The sequence below is a fragment of the Delphinapterus leucas genome, chromosome 17, assembly GCF_059928025.1.
Source record: "Delphinapterus leucas isolate spDelLeu-1000000601 "Yukka" chromosome 17, BTC_Dleu_Yukka2, whole genome shotgun sequence".
Classification (NCBI taxonomy): domain Eukaryota; kingdom Metazoa; phylum Chordata; class Mammalia; order Artiodactyla; family Monodontidae; genus Delphinapterus; species Delphinapterus leucas.
Genome location: NC_143145.1, coordinates 2878705 through 2904035, shown reverse-complemented (window position 1 = coordinate 2904035; position 25331 = coordinate 2878705). Strand labels below are relative to the sequence as shown.

The 25331-nt window shown below is 45.2% G+C and overlaps 1 protein-coding gene across 9 annotated transcripts in view; it reads right to left on the bottom strand.

Annotated features, from left to right (window-relative positions):
• The window catches only part of PTK2 (protein tyrosine kinase 2), a 259877-nt gene that overhangs the window by 64585 nt on the left and 169961 nt on the right, over window positions 1-25331 (bottom strand). For all 9 annotated transcript variants that reach the window (XM_089898671.1, XM_089898669.1, XM_089898670.1 and 6 more), the window contains 4 exons: window positions 12650-12706; window positions 10176-10273; window positions 4940-5024; window positions 740-840 (listed from right to left, as the gene is read on the bottom strand). In XM_089898671.1, the coding sequence (XP_089754797.1) occupies window positions 740-840; window positions 4940-5024; window positions 10176-10273; window positions 12650-12706 (341 nt within the window). The remainder of the gene's footprint in view (window positions 1-739; window positions 841-4939; window positions 5025-10175; window positions 10274-12649; window positions 12707-25331) is intronic.

Sequence of the window (25331 nt, the reverse complement as noted above, 5' to 3'; positions counted from 1 at the left end):
CGAAGAGGACGACGGGCCCAAAGCACCCTCGGGTTCCTGATAACAGAAAACCCCAATTTTCATTAAAAGCAAGACTGTTTGGTGTCCTTCAAAGAAGAAGTAACGTGAATAATGTGTCAGAAGGTTAAACTACTAGGTTTCAGTGCCACAGAGTCATGTGTAGACATCTGGAAAGTTGCCATGTTTGCCCCAAGCAGGGGCCCACAGAGCAGCCTGGGGACACAGACAGAGGCTGTGTGGCTCAGCAGGCCCGGGTGGGACCAGCGTCCAGGCGGTGGTGATACACCGACTCAAGAGCTTCTGTGATCCAGACAGAGTCAAATAAGGACATCGGCCCACAGTCTGTTACTCACGTTTTAAAAAGAAACTGTGACTAACATGAGTTGGTCTGAAAGACACTGAAAAGTGAATGCCCAAAAAGATGAAGCAACTGTTCTGATTTACATAAATTCAGCCTTAATTTACCCAAACTCCACTAACGTTGCTTCTTTCACTCAAAGCCCTGGGCTTGTTCTTCAGACAACAGCAACAGAGAGGGAAAAAAGAACCGCTTGGTCACCTGTTGCTTCCAGTCCTGACAAATCCTTTGGATGGGAAGACACTGCTGCCAGCACTGAGTTAGGGGATTACTTGGGAACTTACTGATGCAGACGCTCTACTCATATTCACTAGGGTGTATGTCGCACACTTCCCCGAAGGGGCAGGCGGAGCGGGCGGGAGGCGGAGGTGGGGCAGGTACCTCTCCGAGCGTACACAGCTCCATGATGATCCAGACGGGGTTCTCTGTGATGACTCCGATCAGCTTCACAATGTGAGGGTGGTCAAACTGACGCATCGTTACTGGGGGAAAACAGTGGTCCACGGTCAGTCTTTTGAAGACATTTCAGTTTCCTGAAGACTAGTTCAAATAAGACTCAAGGCATTTTAATGGGGAACTCCTTGGTGGTCCAGTGGTTAGGACTCGGTGCTTTCACTGCCAGGGCCCAGGTTCAATCCCTGGTCGGGGAACTAAGATCCCACAAGCTGTGTGGCACAGCCAAAAAGTAAGAATAAAAAAAACTCAAGGCTAATGATGTGGCAACTGGGAATTCAATTCCACCAGTCAGGTCAGCTCACAAATCGCCATAAAATGGCACAGAAAAAGCAGACCACGTGAGGCACAGGATGCCCCTGCAGTGAACTTGTGAGCAACTCTACAGGGGGACCTACTGTGAGAGCTAAGGGTTAAGAAAACCTCCTCTTATTTTCCACGGACAAATCTGACCTGGGGCTAACTTTCTAGGTTTTCCTTTGGAAATCTCATGAAGTTGGAATGTGTGATTCATTTTCTAAGCAATACCCTTCATGGTAAAAACCACCCCGATTGGTAAGTTGCTGATGGGGTAGCAAGAGCTCCTCTGAGCGTGGGTGTGGCTGGGTGTCCCCTGCAGAGCCCCAGAGCCCACGCGACGGGTTTGTGAGGGCTTCTACTTTGGACCCGGGTGGCTCCTGAGCCCACCATTGTGGCCTCATCCCCTCACAGTACCTGATCACTATCAGGGCTAAGCAAGCGAGTTCCCGGACTGCTGTGAGGACTTCCCTACAGGAGGAATGCTGATCTGCTATTTCCAGTCCTGTACTCCCGTCAAAGAAAGTCTGATGCCAGATATGGCCTGTGGCTGTCACGTGAGTGTGGCTGCCTCACTGAGCCCAAGATGACCAAGAGGGGCCTGCACATACACGCACATACCTATGTGTGGGTGCGTATTTTTAAGTGTGTATACATCTCTAACATCTAGTATCAGGGCTAAGGAGCTCACCTGCACAGTACGCTGACTAGGATTAGCGAGAAGCAGGACAAACTTCACAGAACCTCAAAACGGGAAGTGACTTTACATGTGACCTACTGCAGTGGTCCCCAAAGTACCTGGACTTCATAGACTATTGAAATGAAGAAAACTTTTTAAAATTTTGGGGACCAATACAGGGTTGATATTTGTTTGTTTGTTTTTGTTTTTGCGGTACGCGGGCCTCTCACTGCTGTGGCCTCTCCCGTTGCGGAGCACAGGCTCTGGACGCGCAGGCTCAGGGGCCACGGCTCACGGGCCCAGCCGCTCCGCGGCATGTGGGATCTTCCCGGGCCAGGGCACGAACCCGCGTCCCCTGCATCGGCAGGCGGACTCTCAACCAGTGCGCCACCAGGGAAGCCCTGGGGTTGATTTTTATGAGGCCAAGCAAGGACATCAGAATCACAGCAGGAGCAAATATCTTTTAGTGTCCATTTTAGTATGGAGCCCAGTGTGGACCGCAACTCAGTGCTGGATGCGTGTGGAGTAGACAGGCCTCTCACTGTTTTCGCTCTAGACGCCCTACAGCCCTCCCTCCGTGTCCACAGGGGAGGGGTTCCAGAACCCCGGGGGAACCAAAACCTGCAGACGCTCCAGTCCTTCTGAAAGACGGCAGAGTATTTGCACGTAACCTACGCACATCCTTTTTACACTTTAAATCATCTCTAGATTACTTGTAATGCCTAATACAATGTAAACGCTATGTGAATAGATATCAGAGCGCAGCAAATTCAAGTTTTTGCTTTGTGGAACTTTCTGGAATTTTTTTTCCAAATATTTTCAAGTGAAGTTGGTTCAATCTGCAGATGCAGAACTTGCGGATATGGAGGACTGTATATCCTACCAACGCACCCAAGGATTACACTGGCTTCTTGCAAAGTCACCTCACACTCACTTGAGAGAACCGAAACCCTTAAGGTATTTTCTCCCCCTCAATTTTGCCTACATATTCCAAGAATAGGACCTGGTAGTTAAAAACAAACAAGCACCCCCCCCCCCCCACATAAACACCTGGCACAAAATCCAAAACGTATCACTGAGTTTCATCCTGTCAATGCAGTTCATCACTTACGTATAATGTGATATTTCTGGATAAACATTCAGGAACCCAGTATATTCACTCATTTTCAATTGACTTACCATCATTTCTGGTTTTATGTTACCCTTTACAGAAGTAATTATTAAAAGTACTACACAGTACAGGGCTAAGAGGAGAATCTTGTGGTCACTAGGAAACTCTACCCCTGCTGAACTAAAACCCAATAGGTGTAGCGGTTTGACCTGTTATTCATCCACCCGGGGCAAGGGGCTCAGGCTATAGGGGCGGCTGTTTGCTTTTCACAAACGAAATTTCACTGGAACAGAGTCTTGCTCAGCCCTTTATGTGCTGTCTGTGGCTCTTTCACACCCTGATGGCAGAGCTGAGCAGTTGTGCCAAGAGACCATCTGGCCTGCAGAGCCTAAGGTATTTACTATGTGGTCCTTTATAGAAAAAGTTTACTTCCCCTCTTACGTATAGAACCTGTCAAAGCCCTACAGGATTTTAGGTATACTACATCCATCATGTTTCTCTGAAATAACAGCCTTTCAAAAAGAGAACAAGCTTAGTTTGAACTGACTACTCCTGTGAAACTCTAAAGTTGATTTCTGTAATGGTGATTCCAAAGCCCTACAGAAATCACGATACAATAACTGTTCATAAAAATTTTAGAGAAAGAGAAGCCGTTTTAAAAATGTGCATTTTTGAAAATATATAATGCACTTTACCACCAAAGGTAAGGTGGACAGGCTGTTAGGTAATGATGGCTGATATATATTCTGTGTTTTCTTGGCCTAGGTGCCCTGAAGAAATAAACTAGTTGAGACAGAAGTCATCAACAGGCCTCGTCTTATACTTAAGTCAAAGATCCAGGGACAGGACTGGGATTTGCTGCGACTTAACTGATGAACTCACAACATGACTCATCCATGACTTGTGACTTACTGGACTACTGGGTGGTAAATGTTTCTGAAATTCAATGTACATGTGATGAAGGGCACCAAGACTCATTCACACGACCAGTGGCTACTGAGTGCCTTCTATGAGTTAAGCCCTGTGCTATCTCTGGGTCTGAGCGGTGAGCAGAAGAGAGACGTTCCTTGCCCCACTGGGGCTTAAAGACTAGAGGGAGACAGAGACAAGAGTAACTTTTAAACAGTGTGTGTGCGTGCGTGTGTGCATGTGCGTATGCGTGCGTGTGTGTGTGTGTGTACATATATATTTATTTGTTTGTTTGTTTTGGCTGCACCCGGTCTTAGTTGCAGCATGCGGGATCTTTGTTGTGGCATGCAGGATCTTTTTTTTTTTTTAGTGGCGGCATGAGGACTCCTAGTTGTGGCACGCATGTGGGATCTAGTTCCCGGATCAGGGATGGAACCCGGGTACCCTGCACTGGGAGCGCAGAGTCCTACCCACTGGACCGCCAGGGAAATCCCTAGACAATGCATATTTAATTATGGACACTTAGGAAGGGAAAGAGCAGGGCCCTGTGACAAAGCCTCCTAAGGAGACACTATTAAAGTATGTGGTCAGAAGGGACAAGCCGAACGGAAGCAGGAAGACGACCCAGCTTGAGGGCAGGAGGGAAAGAGCCTGATGAGTGCAAACGGGCAGGACCAGATCCTGACTCTCCGAGGGTCTGCACTCAGGAGAGAGGACCCATCACACACAACTCTCCATAGCAGCCCCCTCGGGACGGGCAGGATTTCCTCTCCCGCACTCATCCGTGGGCTCCATCCCGCAGGGACTGTGTCTGTCCCGCTCACCCCCAACTCCAGGGCCTGCTGGCATCTCTATATATCTGCCCAATGCCAGGGTGAAGGTGGCTATGGTGCAAGGTACCGGAGGATGAAGGGACAGGAAATCAATCTGCCTTTACATCCCAAACATGACAGCTGACCTGGGAAACTCTGTAGACACGTGCCTCTACAAATACAGATACTAATTGCATGGCAACGTAATAAATGTAGTTGTCTCATTAAAAGTCAAAACATTATTTTTCTTACATCTTCAGAGACAGTTTGGATTTCACAGAAAGTCAAATGGAGTTCCACAGACATTTCTAGAAACTTACAGGCTTCTTGAAGGAATTTCTCTCTCACGCTGTCCGAAGTACAGTTTTTACATGTTTTAATTGCAACCGCCAAAGCTGGATTCTCCTGTGACAGGGACACATGCAACAAGAGGGTCTCTATGTTAATCAATGGGCATGTTGAGGACAGGCTGTTTATTCTGCAACTCTGGATTCTGGATCAGACAGAACCAGGATCGTACAATCTCAAGAGTCAGAGGAACAGTTAAAATCCTCTGTAGAAAAACCCCAGAAAACAGACGTGCATGTAAAACGCTGCAGGTGATTCGTCTGTTCCACAGACATTTCCTCTCCGTAGTGCCGGGCACTCCTGTAGGGGCTTAGGCTGCACCAGTGAACAAGGGCCGGCGACCCCTGTGCTACTCCAACTGACATCCCAGAGGAGGATACAGACAAACATGGTGAACGAGACATCCGTCGTGGACTGGAGCGGGTTAGAAGGTAACCTCCCCGAGAGGAGAGGAGAAGAGAGGGGATGAGAATAAAGAACTGCTGGAGGGGAGGGGATGCCGGCTAGGGGTGGATAGAGGGGTCAGACCCTGTGGCTTCTACCCTAAGTGAGAGGCCCCCCGGAAGGGGAGGTGAGGAAAGGCGCCACGGAGGCGGGGGGGGGGGGGGCGCAGGAAGACAGCAGGCTGGGCGTCGGGGAGGGTGAGTTCGGGTTTCTGGTGAGAGAAGGGGGAGATCAGAAGCCCAGCTCTGGACAAGACAGGCTTGAGATGTTGGTGGGATGGCAGCTTGCTGGCACAGAGGCCCATCTGTTAAACGTCTGAGTTTGGGGCCTTCTGAGAGTCACTAGCAACCCAGGACACCTCAATGCAACCACTCTGCTCTGAATGACTTAGTCTGTCCTCTGTAACTACACAGCACACTTCCAGGACCAGCACCATGAATTCTACCTCTATGTGCATAAGGCTGATTGGTATACCTGAGAAATGACACAAAATGCCCATTTTACAGGAGATCTGAATAACAACAGAAACTTCTGTAAGACCATAAGTCACCATCAATCCTGTCAATTCAACTCAAATATTGAACATGGTGCTTTATTAAGACAGTAAAGAAACGCAAGGAAAATACTGCTCTCTAAAAATGCATAGTTTCGAGTGGGTGCTAAGCCTGAGATTCCACGGGCCGCATGTCTACAAAGGGGTGTACGTGGGCAGACCAGGTGGCTCGGCCATCAGTCCATGGACTAGGCCCGGTGACTAGTGGCCCAAGGCTGCAGAGGCCTGGGGGGTGCCAAGCTGTCAGAGCGGCTGGTCACAGAGACCTGATGCTGGAGAAGAAGATGTCAGTCCACAGCACGCAAGACCAGAACTGAGCACAGGGTTTTCTAAAAGCCTTTAAAAGGGGGCAGATGCGAACACATCTCGGTAACTGCTCACGACACAATTTTCATTACCTCCTTTAAAACACAAGCAGAGTTTAGGGGGACAGAGCAGTTCTTCAATGTTGAATGAAAATGCCACCCTGGTGTCCACGAGGCCGAGGTGAGGGGCAGGTGATGAGGCTCTGAGTTAGTAACAGCTAGCATACACTCAAAAGATCTTAACAAGTGAGTCTAGAGAAGGACTGCTCTGGGATGAATTAAGAGAAAATAGATTTAAAGCATGGTTTTTAAGGATAAAAACCAAGGTAAAGCAAGGTTTTAAGGATAATAATGATGCGAGCGTGCGCAGATGACCAGCGATGCTCAAATTATAAAAATGAACCTGATAACCGGGCCTAAGAAAAAAAGAAAAGTGTGTGCTGGGAGCCTTCAGATACGCCTCGTGCCCATGACTCTGAGAATGAGGGCTGCCCTGCCACCCCGTGTGCCGCCACTGCACCCGGCCCAGTCCCCCTCTGCTCGCTTCTCTTCGTCATCCTCCTTCCCGGCTCAGCTCCACCTGGGGTCCCTGCACTGGAGCTCCGCCCTGTCTGGCACACTCCCCACGGGGAGCTCAGGGACTGCCCCTCCTTGTTCATGGGACCGCCCCTCCTTGTTCATGTGTCAGCGTCTCACGGGAAGAGGGCCCTGACCTCCCCAAGCCCAGGCTTTGTTTTTCTCGGAGCACAGATTCCCCACTTGATACTCAGTGTGTTTGCTTTTGCCGGTCCCCTCGTGCCTCAGATAGAATTTAAGGTCTGTGAGAGCAAGAATCCTGATCGTTTTGTTCATTACAATGTCCCCACCACCGAGCTGCCTCTTGGGGGACGATCGACAAATAACTGCTAAAAGAATTCACTGAATCTCAAATAACGTAACCAGTGCTGGGTTCTTGCCCATGAAATCTATGCTGAGTTACATTTGACCAATTATTAAGAATCCCTGATAAAATGTTATTACATCTTACAGAACACTAAAGAGCATAATCTGGAAAAAGGATTTTTAACGGAAACCTAGAGGAATGAACTGGCTATAAAATTAGATTCCCACATGAAAAACAAAATAAACAAGCATTCACATATGATGTGTATCAGAAAGACATTCAACAATAAAGGTGAGCACTGATATTTTCCTGGAGGCTGGGATTCACTCAACAAATACTTAGTAAACACTATGGATATTGAAAAAAATTTTTCTCTTGTATTTTTACAACTAAAATGAATTACTTACAAGTGATTGAAATAAAGTCTATCAGACCTGCTTTTAGCTGTGTGATCCTGGTAAGTCCCTGTACTCCAGGAACTTCAGAATGATTGCTTATTAAGAATTTTAGAGACGTAAGGAAGCTCAGAGACCACTGGGTTCAAGTCCAATAATTTAGATCAAGAAGCCTCACCTCCCTTACATCTCACAGTCAGGTAGATCCAGGTCTAAGATTTAGGTCTTCTGATCAAATTTAGATCCAGGGCTCTTCCTAATGCATTTTGCCTCAAGAGCAGAGTTAAGAGAATTAAGAAGATAAACAATACAGATACAGTAAAAAACTGGAAAAAGAGATAATGGATAAAAACATATAATAAATGATATAGTTTTATATAAGTATAAAGGTAAAAACTTTCAAAACTGAACTTTAAAAAACAGAATCTCTAACAACAATTATCTATTTTCCTCGAAGGAAAGACTTTTACAGTCCTCCGGTTATAAAAGTAATGATCAGTGTATCCCTAGCGCATGTGTAAAGGATATAGGAAAATTGATAGGTAAGGAGACACAAGGGGAAAAACTGCCATTTGCAGTTTCCATATCGGGGGTCACAAAAGGTCAATCATCTGTGCTATTATATCCCTACTAAAGCCATCTCTGTTCACTGTCATTATTCTAGTTAAAAATAGTTTCTTGAACATGTATGTACTGTTATTTTAAACTGTCATTTAAAAATTACTGATCTAATAAAAAAAGACATACAACAGCAAGCGTTGGTCGAGGTGTGGAGAAATGGGCAACCTCACACATTGCTGCTAGGAACTGAAACTGGGGCAGTTTCTTTGGAAAAAAGCTTAGCAGGTCGGCAGAAAGTTAAACAGTGGCTAGATGACCCAGCAATTCCACTCCTAGACACACATACTCAAGAGAACCGAAAACTATGTTCACACAAAAACTTGCACACGAGTGTTCACAGCAGCACTGTGCATAACAGCCAAAAAGTGGTAATAACCCAAACGACCGTCAACTGATGACCGGCGAAACAAAAAGTGGTCTGTCCATACAATGGGGCGTTATTTGGCCATAAAAAGAAATGAAGTACTGACACAGGCTACCACGTGGATGAACCTGACAACATTATGCCAATGGAAAGAAACCAATCATACAAGGCCACACACTGTGTGAGTTCACTTATATGAAATGTCCAGAACAGGCAACTCTAGAGAAAGAGAAAGCAAACTGGTGATTGGCAAGGGCTGGGGAGAGGGTGGAATGGGAAGTGACTGCTAACAGGTATGGGGCTTCTTTTGTCTTTTCTTTCTTTTAAACTGAAGTATAGTTGATTTACAATAGTATATCAGTTTAAGGTGTACAACACAGTGATTCAAAATTTTTATAGATTATATTCCGTTTAAAGTTATTATAAAAAAGGTTACCATACAATATTGACTATATTCCCTGTGCTGTACAATATACTCTTGTTGCTTATTTATTCTATACATAGTAGCTTGCACCTCTTAATCCCATACCTATCGTGCCCCTCCCCCCATCCACTTTCCCCACTGGTAACCACTAGTTTGTTCTCTATGTCTATGAGTCTGTTTCTGTTTTGTTACATTGGTTCATTTCTTTTATTTTTTAGATTCCACATAGAAGTGATAACATAACAGTATTTGTCCTTCTCTGTTTGACTCATTTCACTAAGCATAATACCCTCCAGGTCCATCCATGGTGTTGCAAATGGCAAAGTTTCATTCTTTATTATGGCTGGATAATATTCCATTGTATACATATACATACCATATCTTCTTTATCCATTCATCTGTTGATGGACACTTAGGATGCTTCCATGTCTTGGCTATTGTAAATACTACTACTATGAACACTGGGGTGCGTGTATCTTTTCAAATTAGTGTTTTTGTTTTCTTTGGATACATACCCGGGAGTGGAACTGCTGGATCATATGGTAGTTCTATTTTTACTTTTTTGAAGAACCTCCATACCGTTTTCCACAGTGGCTGCACCAATTTACATTCCTACCATCAGTGTACAAGGCTTCCCTCTTCTCCACATCCTCGCCAAGGTATGGGGTTTCTTTTGAGGTAAAGAAAATGTTCCAAAATTGACTGCGGTGATGGCCGTACAACTCTGTGAATATACTAAAGAACCACTGAATTGTGCACTTTAACAGAGTGAACTTCATAGTATGCAAACTGTATCTCAATGAGATGATTCTTAAATAAATCATTAAAAAAAATTCACTGATCTCTTTTGGAGGGCAACTTGGGGCAAATTAATGTTCTTTTCTTGAGAATGCAGGTAATTGGGAACGCTGGCTAACTGCTGTTGACTTTGCATCTGTTTGTTATCTATTTGTCAACTGCACCCAAGGGAACAATCACCTGTGGAATCCATTACTGATGACAGAGGCTGGATGAAAGACTAAAACGAATAGAAGACCCAGCTCTCAGGAGCTAATTTTGCCAGTTTTTGGTTTCTGAAAATAGCAAGTGAGTCGACATGCGTGACAAGCTTTATGAAGGACAACTGCAAACACCCTGAAGAACTAAGGACCCATGAAGACGAACAGGAGCAGCCTACACGTAAGCAGGAGCGGCTCGGCTGCTGTCTGACAGGACTCACCGGGCTCGTGTAAGCGCCTTGGTGCACGTCTCCGAACTGGCCCTCTCCGATGCACCGTCCCAGTTCTATTCTTTCTCTCTGAATCTCATAGTCCCTGGCTGCAAAACATGATCCACACACCAGAAGATACTTCAGTGCAACATCCCCAGTGTAGAAAACACTGGACACACTTCATTTCATCATCATCCATGAGTAAAAACTTCATCGGTGGCACATCATTCTATGAAAATGCTTTAAACAGAGTGGAATTCTCTTAAACAGTGTTTTTAAAGGAATTTATGTACCTGTTACAGCACTGCTTGAATTACCAAAATGAGCAGTTTTATACAAGGTAGATTTTTTTCATAGTTTTGAATGTCTGATTTAGCTGATTATGTATTTGATGGTTTTCTAAATAATTGCTCCAAGTTTATGTATGTTTAATTAATATGAGCTATTAGTTCAGGTATTAATATATGAAGGCTAAAAAACAGTTATTTAAAGCAATTATTTTACAAGTAACTAAAGTCTGTAAATATGGAGGGAACAAAAAATTGTCTCACGAGCAGCTTTATAAGTTTAAGAGTTTTCCACTTTATTATAATCCTATCTATATTATTCACGGAGCTAAAAGAGTTTAAAGAGGGAGCTTCTAAAGCCTGATTTCAAAATCAGATGACTTGGAATCAAGGTTGAACGTATCACATAATAAATTACAAGTATTTTATAATTTTGAGAGCATGTGCCTCAAATTAATGTATTAAATTGTTATGATTTATACAAAACCAATTATTTAGCAGGCTGTTGAGACACATGGAAAGAAAATACCCACTAGGAACCTAGTGGATGATTCTAATCCAATTAACTGCTCGGTATTTTGATTTCTTCTAATTTGTCAAATTATAAATCATACAGAAAATTCAACCCAAATTTTAGAAGGTTATTTTCCTCTTTAAAATCACTTTAGCTAGTAGTTCCATTGATTTAACAGCATGAGTAAACCAATGAAAAAATTTTAAAATAAAAGTTAACTGAAAACTGAAACATCCCGTTATCATTCCATCGGTTGCAATTGCAAGCAAATGCAGTTATTTTAAAGGAATCCTGTTACCTTCATCTATTCCATAGCTTTCTGTATTGCAATTAAGAGAGAAAAAAATTGAAGACCTTGCTTAGAAATAACTAATAGCAATTAGGTTAACAACAACAAACTCGGAGAGTACGTTTCAGTATTTACTTTCTTAAATATTTTGACTGTCAACACGGGTCAAAAAAGAGGACCAAACACCAAACGCAAGTAATATCCTCAAGTTAACTCAGTGTGATATACAATGCTTTACATTTCTATCCCATAAATTCCTATATGATAACCGTATTTGTGGGGTTTGGATAAAAGTTAGCCATGTTGGACATTTACCACTCAACTATGAAAATATACGAATAAAAATTTGGATACTCTGCAGGAATGTACAAATGGCTAACTGGCTAACCAAAACTTTAAATCTAAATTTAAACATTTTCCCAAATTGCTACTGCAAGTCAAAGTAAACACATTTAAGTTTTTCAGCTCTTGCCTCTGTTTCAAATCACTAACCTGGGAGCTCTTGAAAGGAGAGGTCCACCCAGGATAATGTTTGCCTGAGAGGGCTGGGCTGTTTCTCTTTATTTTGGTAACTCTCCTCAATGTATATGGTAAATCTATTGAGAACAACTTTTAAAATATTTACACAACAGCGTAAAGCACCTGAAACATTTATTTTCCAAATACATGGAGCTCTACTGAAACCAGGACATCAGATGTTGAATTATCAGGCCTCTGAGGCTGTAAGGTGGACTCCTAATTGGGCCTCTTTAAGACATAGGGTTAACTTTTTTTTTTAACCTGAGTGAAATTCCAAGGTTGTCTCCAACTCAAGAGCTGTGACTATATACACCCCACCACAAGGGCTGGGGCTCCCAGACTCTCTTCACCAGCAAGCTGCACAGCAGAGAGAAGCAGAGGGTGACACTGCTAGGCTGCCGTGGGGGGGTGGTCAGTGAAGAGCCCTTCTCTCCCCACACCTCCAACTCGGAGCTGGACGGACTGGACGCGGGCTGCTCTTTGTAATTGCTTAGTCAAGGGCAATAAAAAAATGAAAGTTCAAAGGGGAAATGCAATTCATTAAATGTGTGTATTCAAAGAGCTGTATATATGTGTGAGTATACATATTTAACTTTAAATACTAATTTCCTACAGAGAGGGAATGCTCTAATCATTAAAGGTTATATTATCATAGAGCCAGAAAACAAGATTACAAAAACCCCATAAGTGAACTGACTTATTATAGATATTTGAGTTTCAGGCTTCTGACCTGGCAGTGGGCGCATACAATACAGAATTCTAAAGGCTGAAAAGAATATTTCTGTTATGAACTCAATAAGGTCTTAAAAGTAGTTCTAAAAGGACAATAAATACCTAAACCGTTTAAACACGAGATATTTAAAAGTCTACTCACTCGAGGGCATGGTGTAGGTATCTTCCTCGTCGATGATCTCAGCATAGTCGTCTGTTTCTGTAGGAAAGGAAACAGAGGTGAAATATTCAACCCCCTGGCCTTTAATATAACTTGAAAAGGCAAAATGATCTGCCTAAACCCCCTACCATGCTGACATTATTCTTAAAACACTATTACTCCATTTTTGCTCACACATGAGTCATTTATGGAAATAAAAGTGACATCATGGTCCAACATGTCATAATACACAGACCTGTTCCTCAGAGAGCAAAGAGACTAACAGAGAAAGCCCTTGTGGAAAACAGAAAGACATGAAACAACTGTTTGCACGATTCAAACCCACCAAGCGGTACTGACTGCAAAGCTCTCCCTCAACTACACCAAATACATGTTTAAAACCACACCGCTGTCTACCGGGATTTCTCCAAACAAGACCGGTACCTCCAGAACACAGCTTAGATTTCATTCATAGTTAGACTCCACAGCACAGTCTGGATGTTCTCCTTTAGAAAACAAAACGGCAGGCTGACTTTTGAGGAGATTAACTGGGCTAACTTATTTCATTTGTTCAGAGTGAAAGCAACCCAGGAATTTCTCTCCTGTAACTTTTCACTCAGATATTTAAACAGTATGCATTAATGTCAAAAGGGTAAAAGATGTGCCAAAGAGAATAAAATCAGAACAAACAGCACATTGAAACGAGTTCTTTTCAGACGTAATGTCAAGGAGTTCCAATGTTTCCACTAATTCCTTTCAGTAATGCAGCAACTTAAAGACCCACCACCATATTAGTGGGGGGAAAACCCCTTTTGTAGAAAACACCCACTCACTTGGATAACAATTACACTGAAAAATCACTCAGCTCTTGTCTGTCTTCCTCTTTCTGGAAAGAGGAAAACCTTTAGTAGCTCTATGCACAAGGGTTTAGGCTGATGGGCCAGGAAAGGAGGGGCAGTACTTCCTGAATTATCATCTGAAGAGAGATCGTTTTCAAAATTTAACCCCAGAGAAACTAAAAGCTAAAGAACTAAAAGTTCTTTCTTCTGTGCTGCCATTATTACTCCATTCAGATATTAAAATTATAGAAACCAAAGAAAATAGAGACTACATATAGTTTACGGTCTCTAGGTATCAACTGTTCTACATACTGCTACGGTAACGATTGAGACCCAATCTAAGAGCAACTGGAAGAATTCATTTCTTGCTTTCTTCTTTTTTTTTTTTTGCGGTACGCGGGCCTCTCACTGTTGTGGCCTCTCCCGTTGTGCAGCACAGGCTCTGGAGGCACAGGCTCAGCGGCCATGGCTCACGGGCCCAGCCGCTCCGCAGCATGTGGGATCCTCCCAGACCGGGGCACGAACTCGTGTCCCCTGCATCGGCAGGCGGACTCTCAACCACTGCGCCACCAGGGAAGCCCTCTTCTTCTTTTTTTAAAAATTTATTTATTTAGTTTTGGCTGCGTTGGGTCTTCGCTGCTCCGCACGGGCTTTCTCTAGCCGCGGCGAGCGGGGGTTACCCTTCATTGCGGTGCACGGGCTTCTCACTGCAGTGGCTTCTCTTGTTGCGGAGCACGGGCTCTACGTGCGCGGGCTTCAGCAGTTGTGGCCTGCAGGCTCTAGAGCACAGGCTCAGTAGTTGTGGTGCACAGGCTTAGTTGCTCCGCGGCATGTGGGATCTTCCTGGACCACAGCTCGAACCCGTGTCCCCTGCATTGGCAGGTGGATTCTCAACCACTGAGCCACCGGGGAAGCCCAAGAATTCATTTCTTAATTCGTAATCATCATTAAAAGTGATTAAAGTAAAAACAAATTCGACTGGCAGAATGTAAAGTCAATAAATCGGTTCTCCTTTAGAGATTTAGCAAATGTTACCTATTTGTGAGTCCTGTATGCCAGGTGGATAATTTATATTATTCTTACATGTTTATAGGTAATACTACTTTCAGGATTAAAGAAAAAAATTATTTAATCTATCCCAAACCTTACATTCTTTATTCCTAAATTTCTCCCTCCTATCCTGTTCCCAGTGACTATCAAGAAGAGTGAGTGATGGTTCCTAGGCCGGGAGCCTTGCTTTTGTGTAAGGTGAGATGCAACTTGGGGATGGAGGTGGTGTTAAGGCAGAGGCAAGGAAAGGGCTAAGCGGGGGAGTGTGCCAGGGCTAAGGCCCCACAGACGGACACTCAGCCACTCACTCTGTCTGCAGTCAGACAAGCTCCCCTCACGCCCCTCCCTCAGAGCACATGCAACTAAGGCTCAATTTCCTGCAACCACAGACCCACCCCTGCTGCCCCCTTTCACACAAAGCACACACCTTTGGAGGCCAAACACATTAGCTGACCCTGAGGGGCCCGATTCTGGCAGTGAAACTGCCCAGATCTCTTGCCTCTGCCGCCCTGCTACCAGATTTGCTCCGGAATCTTCAACACCCCCTGCACCTGGCTCTCAGCTCTACTAAGGAGATATTGGGGACCCATCGACTCTGCAGGCACCAAAGTTTCCCAAGGCTGTTGGGGTCACTGACCGCCTGTCCCTCCGCCTCTGTGGGTAATGGTATCTGCCACCTGAGTGTCACCTGTTCAGAGACGCGTCCTCACCCCCATCACTCTCGATCACGTTGCCTGACATGTTTTGCTCGGGGCCCATCACTACCAACCCTCTGACGGTCCTCTGGTTCCTTGTCAACCGTGTGCCCCCATCCAGAGCAGAGCCCCCAGGGCAATGGGCCCTGCTGTATGTACCTTGTTTACTGCTGTGTTCTCAGTTTCCAACCCAGGGCCGACCGGCCTGGGAGGCACCCAGTAAGCACTTGCTGAACGAAAGGGAGGAGTGCCCTTCAACAGTGCAGGAGGGGACGGCGCTCCCCGTGACCCAGAGGCGAGGAAGCCAGGCCAGCCACAGCTGCGTGTCTGGGCGCTGCTCCACCCCAGGAGCCGCTGAACCTGTCTGCGCTTCAGCTGTGCCCTCACGTGCCCAACGAGAGCACGGCCCCCTGGTGGGGCCGTCGTGAGGATTACAGAGATGCACGTGAAGTTGTGGTGCAGCCCTGCACAGGACAGGTGACAAACAGGTGGGAGGCTCCTTGGTTCCCTCCTTCTGAGGCCTCTGGAAGGAGCCTTCCTGGTGGGACTGTAAGCGCTTCCCAGACGGCCTCTTCTTATAAAACTCTCAGCAGGGATACCGACTCTGAACCAGCTTCAAGGAATAAGAATAAAATGGCTCATGTGTCAGAGGCTAACACACAAAAGTGACGTGGGAAAAACCAATTTGCATGCACTTGCATTAATTCACACAATCACAAGAGAAAGCCTGCAGTTTTTTTCTTTCAGTGCTGTGTGAATTCTACAAAAAAACTTTGGGGATTATCCAAGCTCCCTGGGCATTACTCATGACGACACGTGGGTGTGGCTATGGGTACCGTGACGTCACGTGAACTTTTGCTGCTGTGTTCTCCTTGAGTTGGTTCTTATGCAGAAGGGTCAACACTACTGAAGGTACGTGGACCTACAAAGGTTTTACCATAACCTTCTATATAGGACTTTCCAAGTGGGGATACTCGGCATATTTCTCTAAGAATTCTTGACACTGATTTGGTTCTATCTTCCCTTTTTCTTTCCTGGTTTTTAGGATTATGGGACAGTATGACACTGAGATGAAAGGTACTTTTACATACTCAAGGGCCCCTGAAAAACTGGAGTCCACCCTGAAACCGCCTGGCCCCCAAAATAATGACATAAAAGAAGGAAAATATAAAGGAAAAGGAAACAGGTTCAAAGATCTCATCACAAATAAAGGAAAGCAGCTCTGCATTCTCCACTTGACCTGGACGACAGCTAACGGAGCGCTCACCCTAACGCCAGACACCATCATAAACAACTACACATATCGTCATTTAATCCTCAGGGGCATCGCACATGGTGGTACTGTTATCGTCATCGCCGTTTCCCAGGCAGGAAGCTGGGGGACCCAGAGGCACCCTGAGTTTCTCACAGTCTCCAGCCACTCAGCGCTCCAGCAGAGCTCCTGGGCCGCCGTGCTCCGGGCTTCGTTCTTTACTATCTCCCAATACGTTTCTGGGGACTTTTATTTGTGAGACCAGATACCTGATGCTTCGAAACCTCGGAGTGTTCCCCTAAGGATGTTCTGGGACTTCACCCCCAACATGGGCATCCCTGGAAGGCTTAACTGGGCCTGTGCACTTGGGAGACAATTCTAGGACCATGAGTCAAATATTTCAAAGTAAACATTTTGAAAAATGGACAGAGACTTCTGAAACCTTGGATAACACTGTAATTTGAAAGGTTTGGTATCACAATACGTGGTAAAATAAAAATGAGGGGAAGACACGCTAAAAGGGCAGAAACCGACGGCTCAGAAATTAGGAGAGAAAAGTACAAAGTTCTCGTTTTAAAACAAAGGAAAAGAGGCCTAGTGAAGTCACTACTGAAACCAGTGACACACGCCTGTCATGCTCCGTCACGCAAAGAGCCTGAAGCCTCCGGAGTCACCGGGCAGGGGTCAGTTTCGAGCTGGAGAGGGACAGAGCAGTGGACGCTCGGCTGTAAACAAAAGGAAGTGCAGCGGAGCCTGCAGGACCACAAAGCTCTCAGGAGCCAACCACTCCCCGCGGGGAAGAGGTGGGCCAGGTGATTCCCTCTCCACCTCCTCCACCTGCCCTTCGGGGCCTGACGCCAAGCGCTTCTGACAACAGCCTCTGGTCGGCGCCCTGCTGCCCTCAGGAGGCCTGGTGAGGCACCCCCCCAGGGCAGCACACGCACAGTCATGGGATTGCTCAGCAATTCAGTGGGACCCAGCAACAGCACAGCTTCTCACCACACCTGCACACGTGACCCTGCCGTGAGCCCTGGAGGTGGTGACCGGCTTGTGGGGGCCGGGGGCAGGAGGGCTTTCAGGAAGCCAGGAAGGGCCCCGCTGTGCTCTGTGACCTGCACCGGGGTCGGCCAGCTCTTTCTGCAAAAGGTCTGACAGTACGTATCTTAGACTTCACGGCTCACAAAGTCTCCACTGCAACCACTTAACTCTGCTGTTGAGATTGCAGGGGTGAGCAGACACGTCATGAGTGAACGTGTCACTATGTTCCAGCAAAACTTTACTGGTGGACACAGAAATTTGAATTTCACATAGTTTTGATGCCAGGTACTATTCTTTGATTTTACCCCCAACCATTAAGAACTGTAAAAACGGTTCTTAGTTCCAGGAGCAAAACAAAAACAGAGGTGAGCCGTATTTGGCCCACAGGCCTTAGTTTGTGGAAGTCTCAGCTTATTCACCTGTAAAATGGGGATAATACTACTCACCCTAATTCAAATGGGAAATTCAAATGTGGGGAAAAGGCACGATGTTTTCTTTAGATAAATAATGTGCTAATAACCACTCGTTAATACACGTTTGTTGACATTTTTATGTAGTCCTCACAACAACCATCAAGGCCTGTTACAGATGAAGACTCCAGAGATGAAGTGCTTTGCTCAAGGTCACCCAACTGGCCAGCTGGTGACGGGACGGGGCGAGGCTGGAGCCTGGGACCTGGCCACTCACCCAGCAGCCCTGGTCTGGTCACCCGTGTCCTCACCCGCACGACAGCGAGGAGAACACCAATCATGCTCTGAACCCCTGCCGGGAGACTCGCTGGTGAAGGGCACGCACGCACATCGGGGGCGCCCACCCAGTAACCACCAAGGAGTCGGCCTGGAAACGAGGCTTGGAGCTGGAAGTCCCAGGAGGCAAGGCACCTTCCAAGTCACGTTTAGTCCAGACGTCTGACTGCAAGCACTTTGCTCATATGGTGCTCAAGTCGTCGACCAGACACACACGCAAGCACAGACGGACTCTTCAGTGAAAGCGTTATTTCATTTAATTGTGAGGAAAAATGCAACCTCCTTTAATTTTACTTTATAAACCTCACTCCGTATCGTAAGAGCACAAAGCTTCATGCAGGCAGTACACAAAGGAAATGGAAAACAAGACACTACACGTGCTTCTAAATTTCTAGTTTATGAGAGTGACAACCTCAGCTGCCTGAGAAATACTCACATCACTCCTGCTGGTAGTTCTCTAATTATTTTAGGCTGTTTGACTCTCAGACATCACTTTTCTTTCTTTGCTTTCCACTACCTCACTCCCAAACTAAAAATTACCATCACATATGTGTGGAGGAGTGTGCAAATCTCTCCCACTTACTGCTGAGTGATACCATTTCGACGACTTTTCTTCACCTCTAGAATTCGCTATGAATAGATACAACTTGAATTTACTACTGAGACGTGGTAAAGAAACTGACAGTTACCCTTCCCATGTCAAAGCCCTAAATAATTCTGAAGAGATCACTGACTCACACCATGGTTTCTTCATACTTGTTTTGTTGGATCAAAGCCACATTTTGCCTTTCATTAAATACTGAATGATATTTATATCCATAAATAATTATATTAGTAACACAAACATGAAAATAAATATTACCGTCCCCACTAATTTCATCTGCAGATCCGGGTGGCATGCAAAGAAAGGGGGAGGAGAGAGGGGGGGAGGGGGGAGGGGAGGGGGGGAGAGAGGGAAAACGCTATTAAAATGACAAGCAAATCAAAGTGTAAGGAAAACACAAAAATTACCCCCCCAGTCTAATTCAAAAGATAAAAGAAGATCATAGGAGTTAGCATGTTTACTTAAGGGCATTAATGCGACTTTTCAGCGGTCCACACGTCACCCCAAGTAAATAGCAGTTTAAGTGCGTTTCTGCCGCATTAAGCAAAACTGATTGGATTGCTCCTCACGGTTAAATGTTAAAAAATGACTCTACTTGCCTCGAAAGGAATTTGTATCCTCTTGGAAATGAAAACTATGGGTCATTGATGTGTACCCCACACAATAAGCAGGGAACAGCCCTCAGCAAGCCTCCCCAGGATTCCAGCCTCTCCAAAGAAGCTCAAGGAGTACAGCACCTGAGGCTCTGCTGACGAGCTTCCACTTACATTTACACAGTGTTTGTAGAAGTGACTCTTCCAATTGTTACAGGTAATCTTCCCTTTGCTAGAAAACTCCCCCCCTTGGCCTCTGCTCTGCAGCACCCTGAGTATCTGCCCCCGAGGCAGGAAAGGCAGACCCCTGGGGCTCACTTGGACCATCCTTCTCCATTAATCTCATGCCAGGTCAGGAAACCCACAAGGCAAAGGTACCTGCCGGCCCCTTTGGTAAAACACTAAGATCCCACAGGGGAAGCCAGGAAGCGACTTCTAGCCCTGTCACGCATTTAAAAACCAGCAAACGGGCAACAGTCTTCCATGAGGAGAGCGGCCCACAGCACCGCTGCCAGCAGTGGACAGCACTCACGGACCCCCAGGACAGGCACTCCCGCTCAGGGTAATCTACAAGCATCTGGTTAGGCTGCTGCCTGGGGCGCTGTGGTTAGTAAGAGTCTGTGCAAAGATGAGTGCAGTACCCGCAGAAGGAGGTTCGTGGGAACAGAAGACCAAAGGGAGAAAGCGCCTAGCTTTCTTAACTTTATGTTGGCAGTGACTGACTCCTTTATAAAGAGGCAGGAGGAGGAAAGAGAAAAACAAACACATTTTAATACAAGAGCAAACTTATATTTTAAGGCATATCAATAAAAACAAATACAAAATTGCAATGCTTTTATGTGACTACTGGCACACTTGATTTCTTAATATAACTGAGTTTTAAGAAACATATTAATATTTTAAAATGCAATTTTCCCTCTTAGGAAAGATTAGCACTAGACACAGAAAGTTTTAGCAAGACATAAAGAGAGTCAGCCAGCTAAGCCTTTACAAAGCCAGCCAAGTAAAGGTACAGATACCTTTACAAATAACAAAACTGAAACAAAATGAAATGAGACAAACAACAAAGACCAATAAATAATTCAAGATTCTTGTGAACATCTAACATTCAACCACAAAGAAAAAAATTGCAGAAAACTAGCAGATCCTGATTTGTGAAAGAGCTTTATAAGCACTTCTCCCCAAATCATCAGCAGACACAGACCTCAGGTGTACACCTTCAACAAACTGCCTTAACATCAAAACATACGGACGTCTGAATACATAGGTTGCAAAGCCCCTCCCCCGCCTACCAGCATCCTTTGTTCATTCACTCTCATTCATGTGCTGCAAACTCACTTGAAAGTCAACTCTCTTTGTATGAGGCACTTGCTGGATGAACAAGCACCCAGGACAGTAGAACAGAGAAGAAACAACTGCAGTACGCTAAGGGCAAGAGCAGACAAGTCAAACTAGAGTCAAAACAAGGGATGTACAGCCCTTTAAAATGCAGCGGTGACACCATGTGACAGAAAAGATGCAGTGGGCATGCACAACTTAACTGCAGATCCACAGGGTCCCATCAAGAAAGGTAAGGATTCCAGGTGTGGGCCCAGGGAGAGCAGGGTCAGGATGAAGACGGCAACAACTTACGGCCATCAGTTAGGAACAGAAATGAGAAGAACTGAAACAGACAACGTGGTCACGCTCCCACGGAGTGTGCTGTTATCCCAACAATGTGCACTGTTCCATCTTCCCCCCTTAGCACACACTCAATTTCCTGTGTGATGACGCCAGAGGGCGGCTCCCTGTGTTTTATCGGTTAAGAATACGAAAACAGTGCCCTGTGCCAGGCGGGATGGAATTCCGGATGGGGTGGAGGGCCAACAGCTATAGGGGTCATTGAGATGAAACAAGAACACGGACTGTGGATAAGATAAGAGCATTCTATCAGAGTCAAATTCCCTGGTTTTGGTAAAGACACTGTGACTGTGTAAGAGGATGTCCTTGGTCTTAGGAAATGCACACTGAAACATTTATAAGTAAAGGGGCATACCATGTCTGCAACTTGCTTTCAAATGTTTCAAAAAAAAAAAAGGAAGACAACACACAAATGGCCAACAGGCACATGAAAAGATGCTCAACATTGCCAATTACTAGAGAAATGCAAATCAAAACTACAGTGAGGTATATTACCTCACGCTGGCTAGAATGGCCATCACCAAAAAGTCTATAAATACTAAACGCTGGAGAAGGTGTGGAGAAAAAGGAACCCTCCCCCTACACTGCTGGTGGGAATGTAAATTGATACAGCCACTATGGAGAACAGTGTGGAGATTCCTTAAAAAAATAAAATACAGAACAACCATATGATCCAGCAATCCCACTCCTGGGCATATATCTGGAGAAAACTCTAATTCGAAAAGAGACACACACCCCAATGTTCATAGCAGCACTATTTACGATAGCCAAGACATGGAATCAACCTAAATGTCCATCGACAGAGAAATGGATAAAGAAGATGTGGTACATATATATACAATGGAATATTACTCAACCATAAAAAAGAATGAAATAATGCCATTTGCGGCACCATGGATGGACCTAGAGATTATCATACTACACGAAGCAAGTCAGACAGAGAAAGACAAATATTGTATGATATCACTTACATGTGCGATCTAAAAAATAATACAAATGAATCTACTTACAAAACAAATAGACTCAGACACAGAAAACAAACTTATGATTATCAAAGGGGGATGTGGGGAGATAAGTTCGGAGTACAGGATGCCCAGATACACACTGCTACATATAAAATAGATAAGCCACAAGGACCTACTGTATAGCACAGCAATTATACTATTTTGTAATAACCTATAATGGAAAATAATCTGCAAAAAAACCCCTGAATCACTTTGTTTTACACCCGAAACTAACACAATATTGTAAATCTACTATACTTCAATTTTAAAAAAGAAAAAAAAAAGTAGAGGGAAGGAGAAAGCAAGTGGGCCAAAATAGAGACATAGTGAATTTGAGTAAAGAACATATGAGACTTCACTTTACTATTCTTAAAACCATCCTCTATGTGTGAAATTATGGAAAAATAAAATATACAAAAATCTCTATTTGGATTCAGATTCTGGCTCCACTACTCACCCCATGACATTAGAAAAGTTACCCAACTTCTGTTTCTGTTTTCCTATTTGTAAAATGAGGCAGTAACAGAAGCTTCCTCAAGTAAAGAGATGCAGAGAGGATTCCATGAACTCCCAGGGCACCCGGCACAGGACAACCGCTCCAAAAGCGCAAAGCTATTCCTACCTTTCAATTTTTTATCTTATTTCTAAACTAAGGTAATGACTATTCTTCATATTAACTTAAAAAGCAAATACTTTTTAAAAAATATAGCATAACTTTTTTTGAGTAATAACAAGAATATTATCCACACCATTAAAAAAAGTGTTAGGGCCCTTCCTTTATTTTATCCAAGATGACTACTTTAATTATGTTTGTAAACACCTACCATGAGCTAACAGCACACTGTGTACATGCTGGGGCTACAGCACTGAAACAGCCCCCCCCCCCCATTCTTTCCTCGTTGAGCTTACATTCTGGGTTGGGGAAAAGATGATTAAGTGAGTAAACCGTGTGGTACATCAACATGTAAGTGCCATGGAGAAAAAACTCAGAGCAGACGCAGGACAGGGAGTGCTTTCCTGTAGGGTTGCACCTCTAAATATGGAAGGAGTCGTTTGCTAAAAGCTTTCCAGAGCAGAGGTGAGCCTGGGACACTGGCCAAGGAGCAGCAGGGAGGTCTGGTGGGGACAGAGGGAGGGGGAGGGCATGGCAAACGTACTTCTCAGTCACCCATTTCTCAGGGCAACCGAACAGCTGATGAGCGGAGGCTGTCTTTAGAAGTGTAACAGCGGGGCTTCCCTGGTGGCGCAGTGGTGAAGAATCCACCCGGCAATGCAGGGGACACGGGTTCGAGCCCTGGTCTGGGAAGATCCCACATGCCGTGGAGCAACTAAGCCTGTGCGCCACAACTACCGGGCCTGTGCTCTGGAGCCTGCGAGCCACAACTACTGAGCCCACAAGCCACAACTACGGAAGCCCATGCGCCTAGAGCCCGTGCTCTGCAACAAGAGAAGCCACCACAATGAGAAGCCCGCGCACCGCAACGAAGAGTGGCCCCTGCTCGCCGCAACTAGAGAAAGCCCGTGCGCAGCAACAAAGACCCAACGCAGCCAAAAAAAAAAAAGAAGTATAACAGCGAAATAAACGAAGATGACATGAATCCACCCGTGGCCATGCTGTGGCCCCGAATGAAATGCCTGCACAAACATCAGTAGCTGCCAAAGCCACGAGGTGAAACACAGACTCTCTGAACCTATGGATCGGCTTAACGTCACAGAGACAGCAGCCAGATGTTACACAGCACCTATACGTGGTCTTGTGAAAACAAAATCTTTGAGTCCGAATCCGACCAAACTCCTCTCAATCCTAACGACCAGGCTGTAGGTAAGTCAGGAATACAGGGGCTGGAGGGGGACCCGCTCAACACAGCATCACGGAGCGGCACTTGGCCAGGCCGAGTGTGGGGCACAGCGTACAGGACACGATTTCCTCAACAGATAAACTGCGATCAAGAAAAAAAGAAGGGGGGCGGCAGTGCACAGAGACAGGAGGAGACAGGAGACACAGCCAAGTTCACCCAGCCCTGCTTGTCTGACCCCAGACTGGATGACACCAAGTGTGAAAATGCCTTAACCAGGGAATCCGAGCACTGACCGGACAGCTGGTATTAAGGAACTACTGTGAACGTTCTTACAGTGTAGTAATGTTGTTTTTAAAAAGTCTTTATCTTTTAGAAATATTTACAGAGGAATATGCCTTCAAGGCGCTAGAGACCATCTGTGGGGAGTGTGTGTCTGTGTGGCTGGGGACAGAGGTGAGGTGTGGCTGGTTTTCAGCTGCTGAATCTGGGTGATGAGCCTGGAAGATCGCTACCCAATCTACTCTCTCTGCTTCTGTGTGCGTCTGGAGCTTCCCATGACGAAGTGTTAAAAAGCTAAGAATTCAAAAGCATGACGATATCCACCCATTCACATGGCCTCTTGCTTGTAAAAATATCAAATGTATTTTATCTTGACTCATGCAGTTTGATTTTAACAAATTCCACAATATGATGAAGCCATGACATGCTACTAGAAACCCGTGAGGTCAAATTCCAGAATTTATATTTTAAAAGTTTCAAGCCTTCCTTTAAAATTTTTCTCTGTGAAAGGGGAAAAAAGAAAACTGGGTCTTCAGATGTTAGCAATATCTGTTTTTATGTTTAACAAGATGATACTTGGGCTTCTTGTAGTAATAAGTTTTAAGAAGATTATTAAAGTTTATTTATTAATGTGTTAATAAGTTTAGCAAGAGGATTAAGATGGTTCATCAGCTAAATAAACCCAAACACTGGCCATCGTGAAGCACACTTTCATACAGACAAAAACGCACCCTTGCTCAAAGTGCTATAGTGAGGGAAGCGCCGCGCTGCCCCTTGCTATGCGGAGGCTATTAGGAGGGGGTGGCCACGCTCTAGTCTGGACGCCAAGTTCATAGGACTAAGAGGACGGATCCATGTGGCCTGGAAAGAGTTTCCAGAAGTAAATATCCTCTTTAAATTTCTGTTGTGCTCATGACTGCTCCAATCTCACTCGGGCTCTTTTTCATCTGCAAGTGTCTCAGGCTACTCCCCCCGGGGGTCCTACAAGTGTCTGCCTGTCTCCAGGCCTGCAGCTGAGAGGTTCAGTCCAATTCCAGGGTGAGGAACAGGAAGCCATCTGGCTCCGGGTCCTTCTTGGGTGTTATTCTACAACACATGACGTAGAT